We start from the raw sequence: 17553 nt of genomic DNA on the forward strand, positions 1-17553 counted from the left end.
AAATTCTTGTGACTGATAATTGGCCTTTATTTGTCTGATAGCCATTTATGTTCGAGGACTGCATGCAGAGGCTTTAAACGTCCTTCAGGTTTTCAGTGGCATTTTACCTTTGCTAACTGCTTTACCCATTGCCCTGTTTCTCCAGACCAGCTCGTCGTCGACGCTCAGTGGGAGTTGCCAACGCCACCATACCCTCTCTCTTCCCCACCACAGCTTCCAGTCTCCCATTTGGTTCCACCACAGCGTCTCCTGAAGACGAAGATGAGGATGAGGAGGGTTCCAAGGTCTCAAACACTTAGATTTCTATATCATAACAATTTTTCAGTCTTGTGTCACCGTATGCACTGACTGTTTGCTCTTCCCCTTCCTACATTTCCAGTCTTAAGGTGCACATGTAAAATAATAAAATCACTACTGATTAATTAAAACTACAAACGTGAGAACTCTCCCCTGAAAAAACAATGCATTTTCAAATCTGTAAATTTCTTTTAATTTAGCGAAACCTTAACAAAAAATGCCATAGAATTATATATTGATATTATTTACTTTCACCAAGTTAAATTTTTGAACCAAATTCAGTCCTGATCATCGCTACCCAATGTTCATTCTTTTCTCTTTTTTTTAAGTTTTAACCCTTTAAATGCCAGATTGCTTACAAAATTGTTTTGAGGGAAAAAGTATTTTCTCCCATACAGTATACACAGTAAATAGAAATGACAAAGCAAAAAAAAGGCCAAAGTGAAGCACATAAGTTTAGGTAAGTGACCATGATGTGAGGAAAATTTGGCTTTCAAACAAAATTAAATGGTTTTGAATGTGTGTTGTGAATGTGAAAGACTGTACTACAAATCACTGTAATTCCATCTCTCTTGTGTTTTCTGCTCAGGTGGAGCTGAAGGTGTTCTCAAAGGAGTCAACGGTAATCTCCAACCTGCACCACTTTACCAGTTATAAGATCGAGATCATGGCCTGCAACCATCCAACAGACCTCAAACGCTGCAGCATGGCTACATATGTCAGTGCTCGAACTATGCCAGAGGGTAAGAACAAAACTCAAGTTTATACACATTTGGTAACATTTGGTTTATGAATTACAACTACAGTTTTTAGAGGCAGTCAGAGACAAAGGTGGCCAATAAAAAACAATGTAGAAAAGCAGCACATTATACTGCACATGTAAAGTGTGTTTGCATGTGTGGGGTACTTACAGAGAAAGCAGACGACATCCCAGGCCCTGTGACCCATGAGATAGTGACAGCCGAGCCTCCCTATGTGCTGATTAAATGGAACTCACCTCGCTCTCCTAACGGACTCATCATCCTGTACGAGGTGTTCTACAGGAAGGTTGGAGACACAGAGGTCAGTATCAACCGTCGCTGAACTTTTGGTCTTGCATAGCCAGATCAATGTCCATTGTGGTTGAAACCAGCATAATTCTGCATTATTTATTTGTAATTTGTAAATAGTTAAATATTATCGGCCTATAAAATAGTTTGAAAGTAAATGGTTTGTTCAAACAATGAATTATTAATAAAAGTCTAATCATAAAATAAATGCAAGCTATGACAAACTTTATATTCATATATTATTTAGAGCCCGACAGGTATATCTCTTGACGGATATCATCACCAGATATTGGCCTATCAAAGGCATATCGGGATTGTTTTATAAGCTATTATAAAAACTTGTTTTTACACAATATATAATGTGTGTTTATTAAGCTATTTATTGCATTCCTATTCTTTAATATCTCAGTTATAAGTGATAGCATTTGCTGACAATGTCATACATCGTTTGTATTCCAAATCGGTCAAGCTCTAATATTATTTGTCATACATTTCCTTTGAAAAGTTTTCAGGGACCCCTTAACAGAAACTTTGAGAATCACTGGCTATCATTAATTAGCAATTAAAATATTATTAGTTGCAGTTTTTGCCTTTTCCAGCATGTTGTTGTTTCACGTAGAAACGGGGATAATGAAAAACTTTAGCCTGCAGCTAAAAGAGAGTAGTGTTCCGTCTGAAATAGGACGCACAGTCTGCATCCTGTGAGTCAGACTACCAAACTTTTTACAGAGTGAGGATGCAGGAAACAGTGAGTGGAAAGATGTTTTTTAATCTGAAGGACACATAATGAGGGAGGGAAAGAGCCAGCACAAATTATCTTGATATGCATATATGCAGACAGGTGCATATGAAAACATGAAGGTAAGAAGAAATGCAGAGAGAACCAGGAGTGATCTGCGAAGACTCTAGGGAGCGAAGGCAGTCAGGAAAGGTTTACACTCAAATCCTGTCTGTTCCTTATATGGAGAGAGGAACAGAGAAAATATTTGTTTACAAACTCCCAATGCTACCACTGTGTGTTGACATTTTCTGCTGCGTGTGTTTGTATGTTATTATTTCTTTTGTGTGTGTGTGTGTGTGTGTGTGTGTGTGTGTGCGTGCGTGTGTGTGTGTGCGCGCGTGCGCAGAACTGCTCGTCTGTGACAGTGTGGTTCTGCAAGTGTGTGTGTTTTGTTGTTGTTGTTTACTTGCTGTAAATGTGAGAATTCATCTCTCATTGCTATTCATCGCTGCACTGCCTGACCCTAGGAGCCAGTAGCAGCTCTGTTACCATAGTGACAGAGGCAGGAAGGAAGACTAGATTGCAGTGGCGGGGATGGACTGGCATCTCAGACGACATATTCTGCACTGCACTGAAAACACACCGCTCACTAACGCACCCTGCAGCCCAACAAACCGAGCTGGATTTATTTAAAATGCTGTTTAGAACAAGTCGGAGGCACAAATTAATTATTTTGTTTATTGCACAGACGGGGCATGAAACGCATGCTTTTCATGCAGATGTCTGACTGACTGACTATTATAGAAGTTGTAGATATTCTAACACAAGTTGCAGGTTTTTCTTCCTTCATATCTGAAAATAAGTGGTACTGCAATGCTGTTGTCTGTTCAGTGTTCAACAGTCGAAAATTATGTATTTATCTTGAATTTTTAATGTTAGTGTTGTTGTTGTTTTCTCTACTGATTGCACTTTTCTAGCTTTCAGTGTGCCTTTTGTGTGCAATTCTGGGCGTTTAATAAAAGCAGTGGTGGAAGAAGTATTCAGATCCCTTACTTAAATAAAAGTTCTAATACCACACTGTGAAATTACTCCACTCCTCTCCACAGTAAAAGTCCTGCATTCAAAATTCAGTAAAAGTAAAGAAAAGTCAGCATCAAAATGTTGATACTTAAAGTATCTGAAAAAGTACTTGTTATGCAGAATGACCCACTCATATTGTTAGATATATTCAAAATATATTACTGTATTATTATTTTTGATGCATTTATGTAAGCAGCATTTTCCTTTCAAATCTTTATCATGGTAAATCTCGACCTGAAAAGTAACTAAAGCTGTCAGCTAAATGAAGTGGAGTAAAAAGTACAATATTTGCCCCTAAAATGTAGGAAAGTAGAAATTACATTTCTGGAAATACTCAAGCAAAGTACAAGGACCTCAAAATTGTACTGAAGTACAGTACTTGAATAAATGTACTTATTTACATTCCACCACTAATTAAAAGCCAAGATTCAGTTGAGATTGTATCTCTGTACAACTTCATACTTTACAGTGTTGTAGTTGTGATCTGGGTAAATAATCTCTGACTAACATTGAACACTTATCATTATTCCTGGTGATTTCTCATGCTCATATTTTATTTTAATTTTTCTTTCTGCAGCTTCATACAGCTTGTGTGTCACAGCCGGCCTACCTAAAGTCAGGTGGCACTAAGCTTTCACTTGTGCAACCTGGAAACTACAGCGTGTGGGTCCGCGCCACCTCCTTGGCAGGAAATGGCTCCTATACAGAAACCACTTACTTCTTCATGCCCAATCGTAAGACCTGAGGCCACATGTCCGATTTAACTGAAGTTGCATGGCATGCATTATTCACATGTATCTAAAAAATCATAAACTACTAACATAATTGTTAAGATATTTAATAACCAAGGCCTATTTCAAGTCTGTTATTATTGTTTTACACAATTCAGTTCTATCTTTCATACACTGCAATCTTCCAAGTGAACTGATCGAAGACTTCTGTGTTTATTACAGCGGATCCAGGTTTGATTTGGATTGTGATGGGCCCAGTCATCTGCTTCATCCTGCTGCTGTTCGTGGGAGGTGGAGTCTTTGTGATCTTCAAGAAAAGGTAAGATTATGATAATCCAGTTTACACCATATGACTTCAAAGAGGGAATGCTGCTTGTTTTGTTTATAAACATATAGTGGGATTTGAAGTAGAGGTTCAGATGTTCAGCAGAAGGAAATTTTAGGCCAGTCGCTATAGTATGTGACAGGACAGTTACACAAGACAGATTCTGCAAAAACTGGTTTGATTTTATGCAAACCAGCTGAACCAGCATCATGACACATTCTGGCCAGTTAAAAAAGGAGCTCATATCAACCCTGTGGTCGTTTTACAGGCAAACTGAAGGCCCGACAGGACCTCTTATCGCCTCCTCGAACCCTGAGTACATCAGCACCAACGATGGTAAGAAGAGTATCATTAAATAACTGCTAAGATTGTTGAACATGTTGTACTTGTTCTGCATTTAAAAAGTTAAGTGGCACTTCATGAGGAGTTTTGAATGGTTCAGTTTATCAAATTTTTGTCTTTTTTTTGCAGTGTATGTTCCTGATGAGTGGGAGGTGCCCAGGGAGAAAATCGCAGTGCTCAGAGAGCTGGGTCAGGGCTCCTTCGGCATGGTGTACGAGGGACAAGCCAAAGACATCATCAAAGGAGACCCGGAAACACGCGTCGCCGTCAAGACGGTCAATGAATCGGCCAGTCTGCGCGAGAGGATCGAGTTCCTAAACGAAGCCTCCGTCATGAAGGCGTTCAGCTGTCACCACGTGGTACGACACCCTGCACAGCGTTTTCTCACAGCCTCATCACTGACTCACAGCTATCCATACACTGCAGTATAATACAGCTTTGCATCATGTTGCTGGAGCCAGCATGAACATGTTTGACTCATAGAATCATGAGTTGCTTGTTGTGTTGATGCTGCCATATTGACACACAGTTTGACTCCAAAAACAAATGTTCACACTTGGTGAGCAATTGTGCCCACCAATATTATTTCATTAAACAGCCTACTAAATACCAATTAAACTGCCATATGTGCTGTCAGCTGTAAAAACCATGTTGAGATGCAGGGGGGATTTTTTATTATTTACCCAAATATGAAGGGAGAGTTGCTATCTTGTCTGCCTCGTTTACAGCAGGAGTGTTTTTCTTAAAGGTGAAATGACTAGGATACCCTTATTTATTCCTTCATTAATTTATTTGCTGCATTCATGTGCTCCTCGGATAGTCACCTTTCCCGAAAGGGAAGTTGTTCTTCCAACTTCAGTGTGTTCATGAGCTTTAAGTCATAATGCGTAAACAACACAGACGGTACAAAGATGTGTTTTATTATTTTGCTGTGTTTAAACCACATGCATTCCCTAAATCCACTTAAATATTGCTTTACCTGACTTGTTACCAGCCTTAATGCTAATAAATGACCTTCCTAACTAATCTAGGTCACTCTACATGGACAGCAGTTAGCAGTTACAACCTAACCTCATATTACAAATTACATGCGAGCAAAAAAATTGATATGCAATATGTGCATTAATAAAAAGTTTCTTACATCTACTCAATTTACTTTGGACCATTATGTTTGCATGTAATATGACTTCAGCTCAGTCATGTTCCAAAAAATGTCACTGGTTTTCCAAGTTATTGCTCCAACTTCTTCACTTGAATTTTCCCAGTCGGGGAGAAATGTTTCTGATAATTCCGACAGCACACGAATGCAGCAATATATGTAGACTTTATATTTTCTGACCAGAATTGTGCGAATAGTAGTCATTTTTATATGTAATCAGACTGATCAATGACCCAAACTCTTCTGTTACGAGTCAGTCAATGTAAGGTGGAATAAGTTTTGTTCATGTGTATGTGTTTTTAATTTTTTTCTGTGTAGGTGCGTCTGTTAGGTGTAGTGTCCAAAGGTCAGCCCACCCTGGTAGTGATGGAGCTGATGACCCACGGGGACCTGAAGAGCTACCTGCGTGGTCTCAGGCCGGACTCCGAGGTACGTGTCACAGAAATCCCTTGAATCTCTTCAGCCCTTTATTTGACAGGGACCACGCGTAATAAACACACATTTCAAAACTATAAAGCTGATGCACCATGCAGATACATATCTCCTCTCCAGCATCCTTCAGCTAAAGGATGCTTAGTTCTAAAACACATCACTGACTGACTTTATTACCATCTTTTTGTGTGTGTTTTTGCAGAACAACCCCACAGGCCGTTCACCACCTACGCTGAAGGAGATGATCCAGATGGCTGCAGAAATTGCAGACGGCATGGCCTACCTCAACGCCAAGAAGTTTGTCCACAGAGACCTGGCAGCCAGGAACTGCATGGTGGCAGAGGACTTCACTGTCAAGATTGGAGGTAATGTGTTTGTTTTGTTTTCCTTGTTGCAGCTCCTGTTAATCTCCATTATGTTGTGGTTGAATAAATGTGAATGTTTACTGAACTGTCTCTCGTAGACTTCGGTATGACCCGAGACATCTATGAGACTGACTACTACCGTAAAGGAGGGAAGGGCCTGCTTCCTGTCAGGTGGATGGCTCCAGAGTCTCTAAAGGACGGAGTCTTTACTGCCCACTCTGACTGCTGGTAAGTCCCACCTCGGCAGTTGTCGTGCAGTCTTTGCAATCCGATTATATTCCTGGTTGCCTTTGGATCACGTGTGGTCGTTTGTGTGTCTGCAGGTCGTTTGGCGTTGTGCTGTGGGAGATCAGCACGTTAGCAGAGCAGCCTTACCAGGGTTTATCCAACGAGCAGGTTCTAAAGTTTGTCATGGACGGAGGATACCTGGACCGGCCGGATAACTGTCCCGAGAGGATGTGAGTAAATACGAACAAAATGGGCACCTCTCTTGTTTTAATTGCTTAACTATATCTTTTCTGTATAATGTGACACTGTATCTCAGATGGAGGGTCATGTCTTGACTTCTATTAAAACTGATCTGTTCAGCAAACAATTATTACAGGAGAAGATTTTGATCTCTACAAACTTTTCTCGGGTGCCTTTGTCAGCTCATGGACACTTGACATTTTTTGCATAAAATACAACACTAGAAATAACACAAATTGCTGAACTTTAATGAAGCATTATCTCTGTCGGCTTAAAGAGATCTGCACTCTGCCGTCCACTTATTTTAAAATAAAAAATGTGTTAACTAAACAAATGCCCACAGGTTTATTTCTTTGTTAAAAACATAGAAGAAGAAAAAACTAGATAGCAACGTTTCCTTGTTTAAACTTACATAAATAAAATATAAACGATGTTAGTGTAGTGGCCTGGTGTTGGCTCAGTGAAATTCTGTAATAAATAAATGATCAGACTTGTGAGGGCAAGCATTAACCGATGCTGATGATCTCAAAATGATTGATAGGTCCATTAACAAAGCATGCTACTGGGCCTGAATTAATCAAACAGGGTGTATTATCGTCCCGGGGTCAGACCCTCTGTATACATTAAAGGGTTAAACCTTGTGTCGCTTTATCCCCTCTCCCAGGCACAGCCTCATGCAGATGTGCTGGCAGTACAACCCCAAGATGCGTCCGTTGTTCCATGAGATCATCGAGATGCTGCGGGAGGACCTGCACCCATCTTTCCAGGAGTTCTCCTTCTTCTACAGCGAGGAGAACAAAGTCCCCGAGACAGAGGAGTATGACCTGGACCTAGACAACATGGAGAGCATCCCACTGGATCCGTCTTCATACTCCCAGAGAGAGGAGAGCTTAGGCAGGGACAGCGGGCCCTCAGTGGCCCTCAGGGGGAACTATGAGGAGCACGTCCCCTACACACACATGAACGGTGGCAAGAAAAACGGACGAATCTTATCGCTGCCCAGATCCAGCCCTTCCTAACATTTCCTGTTTCCTAAACGAACTTTAACCTGCCCTCCCCCCAATCCTTCTTTCTCTTCCAGTCCATTTTTGTCTGTATCTTTCATGTTCCTCTAATCATTTTCTAATGATTTTCTTATTCTTGGAGAAGCCCTTAAAAAAACAGACACAGATCTCAGGACTTTTTATTTTCTTCCTCATGGCTGCCACACACAGGCATGCAAGGGATGCAAACATGGTGTAACTCTTTTTGAACTTCCTCCACGACACATCGAACTTTATAATACCATATTATCTTCTATTGTTTTTCACTATTGCCACGTTTCCAGGACTCCTTGTGATGGAAACAGAGAAAAAAGAAAAAACTGTGAACACAACAAACCTTAGACAACCAAGAAGGCTGCTTACGCTCAACCTCCTCAAGACTTGTCCCTCCTTTTCTCTCCACCAATCTGCATTTCCACATTTCTGTGCTTTGTTTTTTTTCTCCAAATGAAACCTTGTTACTCAGATAGTGGCCTTTTTGTATGTGGCCTATAAACAAAGAGAAGTGTCTATCAGCGCTTATACTAATTTCCTTTTGAACAATGACTTAATCAGTTTGGAACGGTGGGATGACTTTCAAAGACTTGATCCTAGAACAAACATCTATTCCTAGAGGAATGTTTTCTTTTTGTCTTTCTTTTTTTTGGTTCTGCAGAATTCCAAACTACACACAGATTCATCGGGTGTTTGGTGAATAGTTTTAATTTATTTGCTTTTATTGTTCTCTTCTCGTTTCCTCTCCTCTTTCTCAGTTTTATTTCTGTGTCCTCACTATATGGCTGAAGGATATTTAAACAGTTAAGAATTGGACAAAAGAGTTCCTCAGACTGACCAATAGCTGCTGCTTTGATATATTTTAGTGGGTATAGAAAAATATAAATATATATAATATATATAGTATATATGGAATATTGGTATTTATGTGCCAATATTTCATATATAATATATGCCGTATTGATGTGTTTGTAAATAGTTCATATTTGTAATATTTTTCATCGGAAGCTTTGCTAGTATTTTGTTTTGCCAGGTTTTTTTCTTTCTGGGTTTTTTAATTTTCTTATTTTTATAGCCCCAGAAATCACACTAATCTACCATCAGTGCTCTCTGTGTCTTATTAGGCCTCCAGTCCCCTGTGAGTACTCTCTCTCTCTGTCTCTATGCGGAAAAGAGAAAGCCCTGAAATATTGTCAACTCACATTTTTTTATAAACCTTGTTCCCACTTAGAGCTGTCAATATTCTGAGGCAACTTTACGACAACAACGATTAAAAAAAATAACCAAACAAAAAAAAAAAGCTTTATAAAAGGGGAATGAGGTCTTTCTGGGTGGAAGTGCACCTGATGTGTGTTTGTCTCTGTGTCTGCTGTCTCTCTGGTCAGATCACGCTGGAGCCGAGGTCTTTATACATGTTTGTTATCACAGGTTTATCATGTCTTTAACGTGGTTGTGCAAGTCCTCGTTAGCTGTCGTTGAGTTTAGAGAGCGAGGAGAGCTTTGCCTGGTGATTGTACCTCCTTATGTTGGTGTAGTAACAGTTGATGGCTTTTCAGTTGTGTCGGTGCTGCTTGTATTAGGGCAGGTCGGGAATTAACACCAGATCTCAGCTTATTGCAGGTGAAGTGGAACGATTTTCTTCTGTCTTTTTTTCTGTTCTATAACCAGAGCTTAGCGCTAGGGCTGGGTATTGGTACTTAATAACCCAGTACTAGTAGTAAGTAGTTTCAAAACTCTCCAGCCAAATGATACTTGTTTAGATCCTTATTAAGCTAAATTGATCAAAATTACCATATGGCCTTAGTGTGGTAAGTTCCTTCATTTTCTTATTTTTTAAGTAGAATTTAAATAAAGGAAATAGCAGTTGTCTGGGCATAAACCAGCAATTTTTGATTATCATGAATCAAGCATCCAAAATGTAATCGAATCATGACCTTAAATGAAAAAAGTCTAATCGAATCATAGATTTGGAGAATCATATCACCCCAAGTATGAAACGATATCTAAGAAATAGCTATTGCAGTCTCTTTAAAACTATTGGCATGGCATATTTTTAAACAATACCCAGCTCTACTAAATGCCCAAATAACTTAAATCTGAGAGCAGTACCCATCTGACCTGAGATCTGCTTCAGTTCAGGACCTCAGTTTTTGATGAAGGGTTCGATTTAATTCACACATTACATTCCCCTCTCATTGTCGTTCTGTTTGGTTTGCTCTGCACCCACCCACACTAACACACACACACACACACACACATACACACACACACACGTCCTGCACACTCCCCCTCCTCAGTCTTCCTGAGGCTTCCCATTGGCTGCTGAACTCGCTGCTCAAAACCAGGCTGTTGGAAATTTCCACATTTTGTGGTCGAGAGGCTGGAGAGAAATACGGAAAGTTCCAACTGTGTTCGCAGTCCGCAGCAGGTAGTGGAGAGAGAGAGCAGTCTCTCTCTCTCTCTGTGTCTCTCCATCTTTCTGAGAGAGTGTGTGAGTGATTGTTAATCCTATTATTCTCTCTGCTATCACATGCAGTTAGGCGGTCAGGACACGGTGTGCAGCAGCTATTTCACTCAGGTCTGACATTCCAGGATTTAGTTAGAACTACTCGTTCCTTCACCCCCCACCCCCTCCTGATACCATCACCACAACCCCATCAGATTCACATGAAATAATTAGTTTTTCCTTCTTAATGGTATACTATGCAGGATTTTCCTGAAAGAAACAATGTATATCCTCACTTATGACTCACTAAAGGGTTTCTTTTCACTTGCCCGATCTTACTCTATACAATTACACTATTATTTTATTTATTGTTAGCAGTTTATGAGCAAACCTTGTAATCCGGCTTGCTCAGTACATAGTCTGACTTTTGTCCACATTCTTTAACACCACCAAACTAAACTCTTGTTTCATGATAACTAGAATTCTTGCTAGCATTTTAGCTTTCAAGCTTTGGGAATTTTTGGATGTTTCTGCTGACATGGCACTGAAAAAATGCAAGTAAAATAAGTGAAATGCCAAGCAGACAAAGCTTGTTCCAAAACTAGAGTAAATTTGGGGTTTACTTTCATTTTTATTGAGCTGGGGAGGAGGGGCCAAGTTTCAATGTTGTCTTTACCAACAGTAGGCGATGAGTCCTGCATAGTATGCCTTTAACAATCAAGTATTCAAAGTTTGTTGCTTCTGCCGGGAATCAAAAACATTCCTGTCAACTGTACCACAAAGCCACAGAAAAGTTAGACGCTGACCCCTCTTTGTGTCATTTAAAAGTCACTACAAGCTTCATTCGCAGCCCAAAGGCCGTCAGAGCTCCACAGCAGATCTTCTGTAAACGCCCCTCTCTCTCTCGCTCTCTAACCACATCGGTCGATGACGTGGGAGGTGACAGTCAGCAGAGGTTTTTTTTCTTCTGGACACGCAGACACACAGTGTGGTTGCCAATCTAGCCGAACAGCATTCAGCACTTATAGTATAGCCAAAGTGTTGGCAGCTTTCTGTCAACAATGAGAACCCACAGAATCAGAGTCAGAGAAAGCAGAGAAGCTGCCTCCATGTTTTACCAGTGCCTTCTCAAACCCAGAGCCACTTCCAGGCTAGTTATATCGGCTAGTAACACACACACACACACACAGGCCTCTGTGCTCTCTGTATTTCGTCTCATGAGGCAGGAGAGGCACAGAAATCAAAGCTGCATCTACATTTGTGTTTGTAAGATTACAACTTTGCTGGAAGGGAAGTAAAAGTCAGTTGTTGTTATTATTATTATTATTTTTTGGTATTTTCGTTCAGCTTGTTGCCAGCGTTAAGGTTTGAACACTAATGTCCATCTAGTGCTTTAGCGGTGACACTGTGGATCAGCCAGAGTCTGTGCTGTTGTGCACTCAGAGGCACCTGAGGTTATGATGTAGATTTAAGATAATTATTCTGAAGAGTTACAATCTTGGGCTTTTGTACTTTGTAAATAATCTGTGACATAGTTTGGGAAATAAAAGCAGAAAAAAAATATCAGATGCCCGTCAGTTTTGTGTACATGACAGAAAAATGGTGGACCTTAGCTGTGTCAATATTCCACACTTTATACTAATACTGAAACTTCTGTCTACACTACAAACTCAACACCCAGTTAGAGTTGGTATGCAGTGTGGAAGTGGGACATCGCTCTCGTCTCCACCTTGACCTAGGTTGCTTATCTTGTGGTGGTGTTCACACGCATATGCAATTTTTAATTAATATGGTGCCCATATCTTTGAAATACCAGATATTTATTTTATTATGATCATTGTCATTGTATAAGAAGAACACAGTTAGCTTTTTAGTCGAGCATTTTTAAGGTGTTTGAGAGTGGAGCGATGTAAAAGCCTAGTTTGTTATTGTACAGGTGGAGTAGCTGATGGTGAGCAGGAGTGCTAGTTAGTTAATTAGTTAGTTAGTAATTGTCGTTGTCTTTGTGTTTGGCCAGAGTCTACCTCAGTGCATACGGAAGAATCAGTCTAAAGAGCCTAAATCATCCCCGACAGTCTCTCAATATCCCGTCATTTCAAATAATATCACTTTATTGTACATTACCAACACTGCTGATGAATTCCTTTCCCCTGTGGTGTATTAAACCCATCTGCCTCCTTGTTTTCTCAGTTTTCTCTTCCCGTGCCCCGGGGGAAGCTGTCATCTATGTCGTTAGGAGCGTCAGGTTTTTTTCTTTAAATTAACTGATTTCAGAGTTTAGGGATAAAATAAAGTATCATCCATTTCTTTAAAATTGTTTTACCTCTAGCAAGGGCTGCACAATTTGGGAAAATGTATTAATTGCAATTATTTTGACTGACTGACTAATATCTCTAAAGCATAGGGCTGGGTATCAATCAAAAAAAATTCCCTGTGATTTGGATATTGCAATAGTTCAAATGCACGTTTGATCAAATTTAGATTATCAGGCGGTAAATTCGCTTTATGGACAGTTTGTCCTTTTCGTTGTGGCTGCAGTTTATAAAATTACTCACAAGAGGCTTCCCCCGGGTGCTGGAAGAGTTGTTGTTGCCTCATTGTGTGTGTTCCCCTTTTCCATATACACAAATCCTCTGGACTGTTTGTAGTTGCAGCTCTACTGGTTTCTGGGGATGAGTCAAAAAAAAGAAGTCTCTTGGCTCTAAATGCATATCTGTGATCACCTACATGCAGCCAAGGCTAATTAAGCTCAGCCCTGGACCCTCATGCTTTTAAAAAAAAAAATCACATCTAGACTAAACCTGTTGTCTGACAAAAAGCCCTACTCTTCTTCTTCAGTCTGTCAATCTGTCTCTTTGTGGTCAAAACAGTTAGCGTTCAAAATCCCACGTCTCCTCCAGTCGTTGTCGGTTTATTTGTCTGTTTCTCTGTTCTGATTTTTGTTTTGTATGTATATTTTTTCTACTGTGAATATCAAGAGATAACCTTTATTTTCTGTCAATGCCATGGATTGGGTCTGTTTTGGCTGATCAGGACACTGACGTCTGGGCTGGTTAAAAAGTTTTAAAGAGGAGGGCCCCCCCCCTCTCCCCTCTGAAAAAGAGAAAACAAAAGCTGGACTGGGACAATCCTGTGTGCCATAAAGAACTATTAACAGACAAGAAATCTAGATTGTAACATTTCGTCTCAGGGAGGCGGCCTGATGCTTTGTGGTTGGAGGATAAAGAGGACAAGGAGGAAGAAGAGCTACCTACCTACCTTTTATCTGCTTTGACTGAAGCGCAAGTTCTCAGCATCCTTGCAAAAAAAAAAGCAAAATGGAGATGATAAGTCCAAGGACAAGTTTTCAACAACAAAACCCAAACACCCTTTTCATGAATCTGAAATCCTTTTGCCCCCTTTGAGAAGATAATCAGGAATCCTCCTCTCTCTCTGACGTGGTTTGGACTGCCCTCTAGCGGTTGGATGGGAGCATTGCGGTCAGGAGCGGCAAAGCAAACAGGGCCCCTGACCCATAGTGCCTTGCTCAGACTAACGGCCCGCCTGACCCCTCCCACCCAGTCCACTCCCCTCAGAGCAGAAACGTGTCTCCACCAATCACTAAAGAGGATTTTTCCACCTCCAAACATGAAATGAAAACACAGGAATTATGTTTTTTATGCATTCTGCGTCTTTTACTTCTCACTGCTCAGTGGGGAAAATACTGTAATTTGGATTATATGACTGATGATTTCTACCAAAAAAAAAAAAAAAATGTTGAACTTGTGTCTCTACTCTGCTAAGCTCTGGCTTGCTTTGTGCATGGAAAATGAATTATCTATACCAGCGGATAGCTTGATAATTTGATGCTTACTGATTTCGCTTCTCATCATCAGTCTGTTTAGAAAGCGGCGCCCCAAAGCACATGCAAAAACTCATGATTTGCAACAAGTGATTGCATTACTGTTGGGGATTTCCATTAGAAATGCATTCAGTTGTTCCATGATTTTCAAAAACAAGAAAAGAAATGATTAATAAGCTCTTAACTGTATATAACAGCAGATGCCCTCGGCACCCCGAAAAAACAAAAGCACTTGATTTTTAGGGAAGTTTAGGTTTGTTTTGTTGAACTCTGGTGACCTTAAAAGCGGTTGGACAGAGCATGCTAGTAACACAGCGCAGGGTGAGAACAAAGCATTGTATGTATTATTGTTTTGTTTGAAAGAAAAGAAAAAAGTATTACATTTTAGAGATGTTGATTTCTATTTTTTTTAGCCAAAGTATGGAGGGCAAATACAATTACTTTTTCTGACTGTAAACTTTTACTACTCTTGTACATTATGAATTTAACATTGTTATCGGTGTGTATATAACTTTTTTTCTAAATTTAAAAAGATAGATTTTTTTGTTTTTCTTTTTTTTCATGACACAACCCACTACACAGAAAAGAGCAGAGTCAAGTCTGTCAATGTATTTAACAGGAGCAGCACAACTCCAGTCTGAGGGCTTACCCCTGTGTGACAAAACACAAACAGTATGTGGCCTGAAAACATTTTGCAATGAACCCTGCTCTTAATCCGATGCATGTTCTGAATGTTGTCATGCATTTCAACCAACCCACCCACCCACCCACAGCAGCATGTCACCCATAAAGCCTTTCTTGTGTCGCAAATATGTCACCTGTCACAGATTTTGTTGTATGGAATTGTTTCTGACAAGAGACGTGTGTTTTAGTTTGCAAATATGTTTTTTTTTTGTAAGTGAAAAACTGGAAAAGACCACTGCACATCCTTTTTGAAGAAGAGGAAACACGATATCCTGAATAAGCTAAAAAAAAAAAAAAATTAAAAGATAAAGAGAAAACTTCACTGATTGTTCAACAACTATACATCTTTAAGTTTAGACTGTAGAGCTGGATGTGTTTTTTGGAATAGTTAGACATAAGAATATGCTTATTTGCTTTTTGCAGAGAGTTGGATGAGAAGACTGAAATATGGTGAAGTGGACGCTGTAGCTAGCATCCAGAAGTTAGCTACAAGTTAGCCACAGTATGAAAGATGCATTGAAATCACCTTTTTTTTTGGCTTCATTTACCACTGAGTAACTTTCATAGGAATGAACAGGGCCCTGCCTTCAAAGCTGTATTCAATTCTCTTCACACCTCCATGGTCATGTAACAAAATGTTTGCCGACTTTATGAGTTGTTGTGTGAATTTTCCCAATTGGGAACTAATATTTCTGATTATTATGACACCGCACGAATGCAAGGCAATTCTTGGTTCCAAGCCAAGTGGGTTTTTTTTGCTTTTTTTGTCCAGGTTAAACAAATGAGACATTATTCGTTAATTACTGAACTTGAAATGTGTTAGTTAGCACATTTTGTTATTGGTGAACAGCCAGACTAGCTGTTCCCCCTGTGCAAAGCTAAGCTAACTGACTGTAGCCTTTATACGTAACAGGCAGATATGAGTCTCATCCAACTCTCAGCCATCAGGTGATTGAGCATATTTTTTCCAAAATGTGGAACTATTCCATTTAAGGAGGCTCAGCATTAAAGTGAAACACCATCAGCTATGAATGAATTAAGTACTGTCTGTCAGTAGTGTGATGATGATGAACTGTTCATATTTGTGTCCTTGATTTGGGAGAGATGCACCGCTGTTGTAAAGATAGACAGCGGGGGGCGTTGCAGGTGTGGTGACGCTGTTTGTTAAATGACACACCTGAAGAAAAGCTTCTTCTTCTTTAGTTTAAAGAGTCGTCTGTCTGTCGGTCCAGTGGTCTGCTCCAGTTTACACACCAGTACCTTATATTTATCTCTATCCTGTTCCCTGTGCTGTACGTTGTTTAAATAATGGAGTTGTGTCTGTGTTGCCCTCTGTTGAAGTCTTTACCACGGCTTTCTTTGTCTCTGATTGCTGCTCCTCCTCCTCCTTCTCCTCCTCTCTGTGTCCTTCAAGTCTGTCTCTCCTCAGTGCACATAGGTGGTCCCCAGAATGCTGTGTGTAGTCTTGCAGGATACCTCTTTATTAATGTCATTTATTGCCGATGAATATGCTGATGTATTAATTTTTGGGATATGTTGTGTATACATTATGTTGAGACATCGGTGCGTATGCAGACAGCAGGTGTATATGTGTGTATGTACAGTCCAAAAAAACCCAAAACCCACAACCCACAGAGATCGCTTCATCCCTCACACTGGATCCAAATGTGCCATTATCTTTATGTATCACATATATCAACATATTGAACACACACACACGCATACACACAGACACAGACAGAAATACATGCATATTGTACAGGATCAAAAATGTGCCATGACTAAATGAACGCTTGACAATTTATTTTTTCTATGTTTTCAAAGGAGAGCCAAGTAGTGACATGTACAGAAAATGTTGCAATGATATGAAAATAAAAATCTTGCTGTGTGTAAATTATTCAACAATTAACTGTTTATATTAAAATTATGAATAAAATTATTGGAGAATATGTGTTTTCTTGTTCTTTTTAACTATGGACCGAGGCAGGTAGCCAGATTCATCTCAGTGTTTCTGTTTGATGCTTCTTTACTCCTACTCTGCTTTACGCCACTACATTTTTGAACTGGTAATGGTTGTATTGTGTAAACCACAGGCATTTCTTTTTATGTGTAAGATATAAGATGGCCTTACAAATTTGATGTATTGCTTTTCATAGAAGTATTGAGAATAACTTTATAGAAATAGCCAGTCTTCTCACTGATGATTCTGTTTGCTTATGTAGGGCATATGGAAGCATCAGTATTAAATTACCCAGAAAAAATCCCCTTATAGTTGCTTTAACCCTCTGAACCCAGTAGGTTTTTGTAAGTAATCGCCAAAAATAAAACCTTTAACATAGAAAGAAATAGAAAAAAAAATCAGGCATCATAGTCAGAATTTGAATTTTCCATCTGTCCTTGAACGGATCACCGGTTACAAAAGTTTCTGTTAAAAAAGGTTTACAAAATGAATCTTAGACATTTTTGTCATAATCACCTTATTCTACATGTCTCATTTAAAATGCCGCCAAAGACAGAAAAACATTTTGAATAACTAGAGCCTGTTAAAAACATTAAATTATGCGCTCCACGCAACC

At 39.6% G+C, this 17553-nt stretch overlaps 1 protein-coding gene across 1 annotated transcript in view; it reads left to right on the plus strand.

Annotated features, from left to right (window-relative positions):
- The window catches only part of insrb (insulin receptor b), a 91242-nt gene extending 74316 nt beyond the window's left edge, over window positions 1-16926 (plus strand). The window contains exons 12-23 of the mRNA XM_059341946.1: window positions 146-284; window positions 887-1040; window positions 1211-1359; window positions 3725-3881; window positions 4101-4197; window positions 4472-4539; window positions 4675-4904; window positions 6023-6133; window positions 6339-6501; window positions 6600-6729; window positions 6825-6959; window positions 7634-16926. Of these exons, the coding sequence (XP_059197929.1) occupies window positions 146-284; window positions 887-1040; window positions 1211-1359; window positions 3725-3881; window positions 4101-4197; window positions 4472-4539; window positions 4675-4904; window positions 6023-6133; window positions 6339-6501; window positions 6600-6729; window positions 6825-6959; window positions 7634-7988 (1888 nt within the window). The 3' untranslated portion in view covers window positions 7989-16926. The remainder of the gene's footprint in view (window positions 1-145; window positions 285-886; window positions 1041-1210; window positions 1360-3724; window positions 3882-4100; window positions 4198-4471; window positions 4540-4674; window positions 4905-6022; window positions 6134-6338; window positions 6502-6599; window positions 6730-6824; window positions 6960-7633) is intronic.
- The last annotated feature ends 627 nt before the right edge of the window (window positions 16927-17553 follow it).

This window comes from Centropristis striata, chromosome 9 (assembly GCF_030273125.1).
Source record: "Centropristis striata isolate RG_2023a ecotype Rhode Island chromosome 9, C.striata_1.0, whole genome shotgun sequence".
Classification (NCBI taxonomy): domain Eukaryota; kingdom Metazoa; phylum Chordata; class Actinopteri; order Perciformes; family Serranidae; genus Centropristis; species Centropristis striata.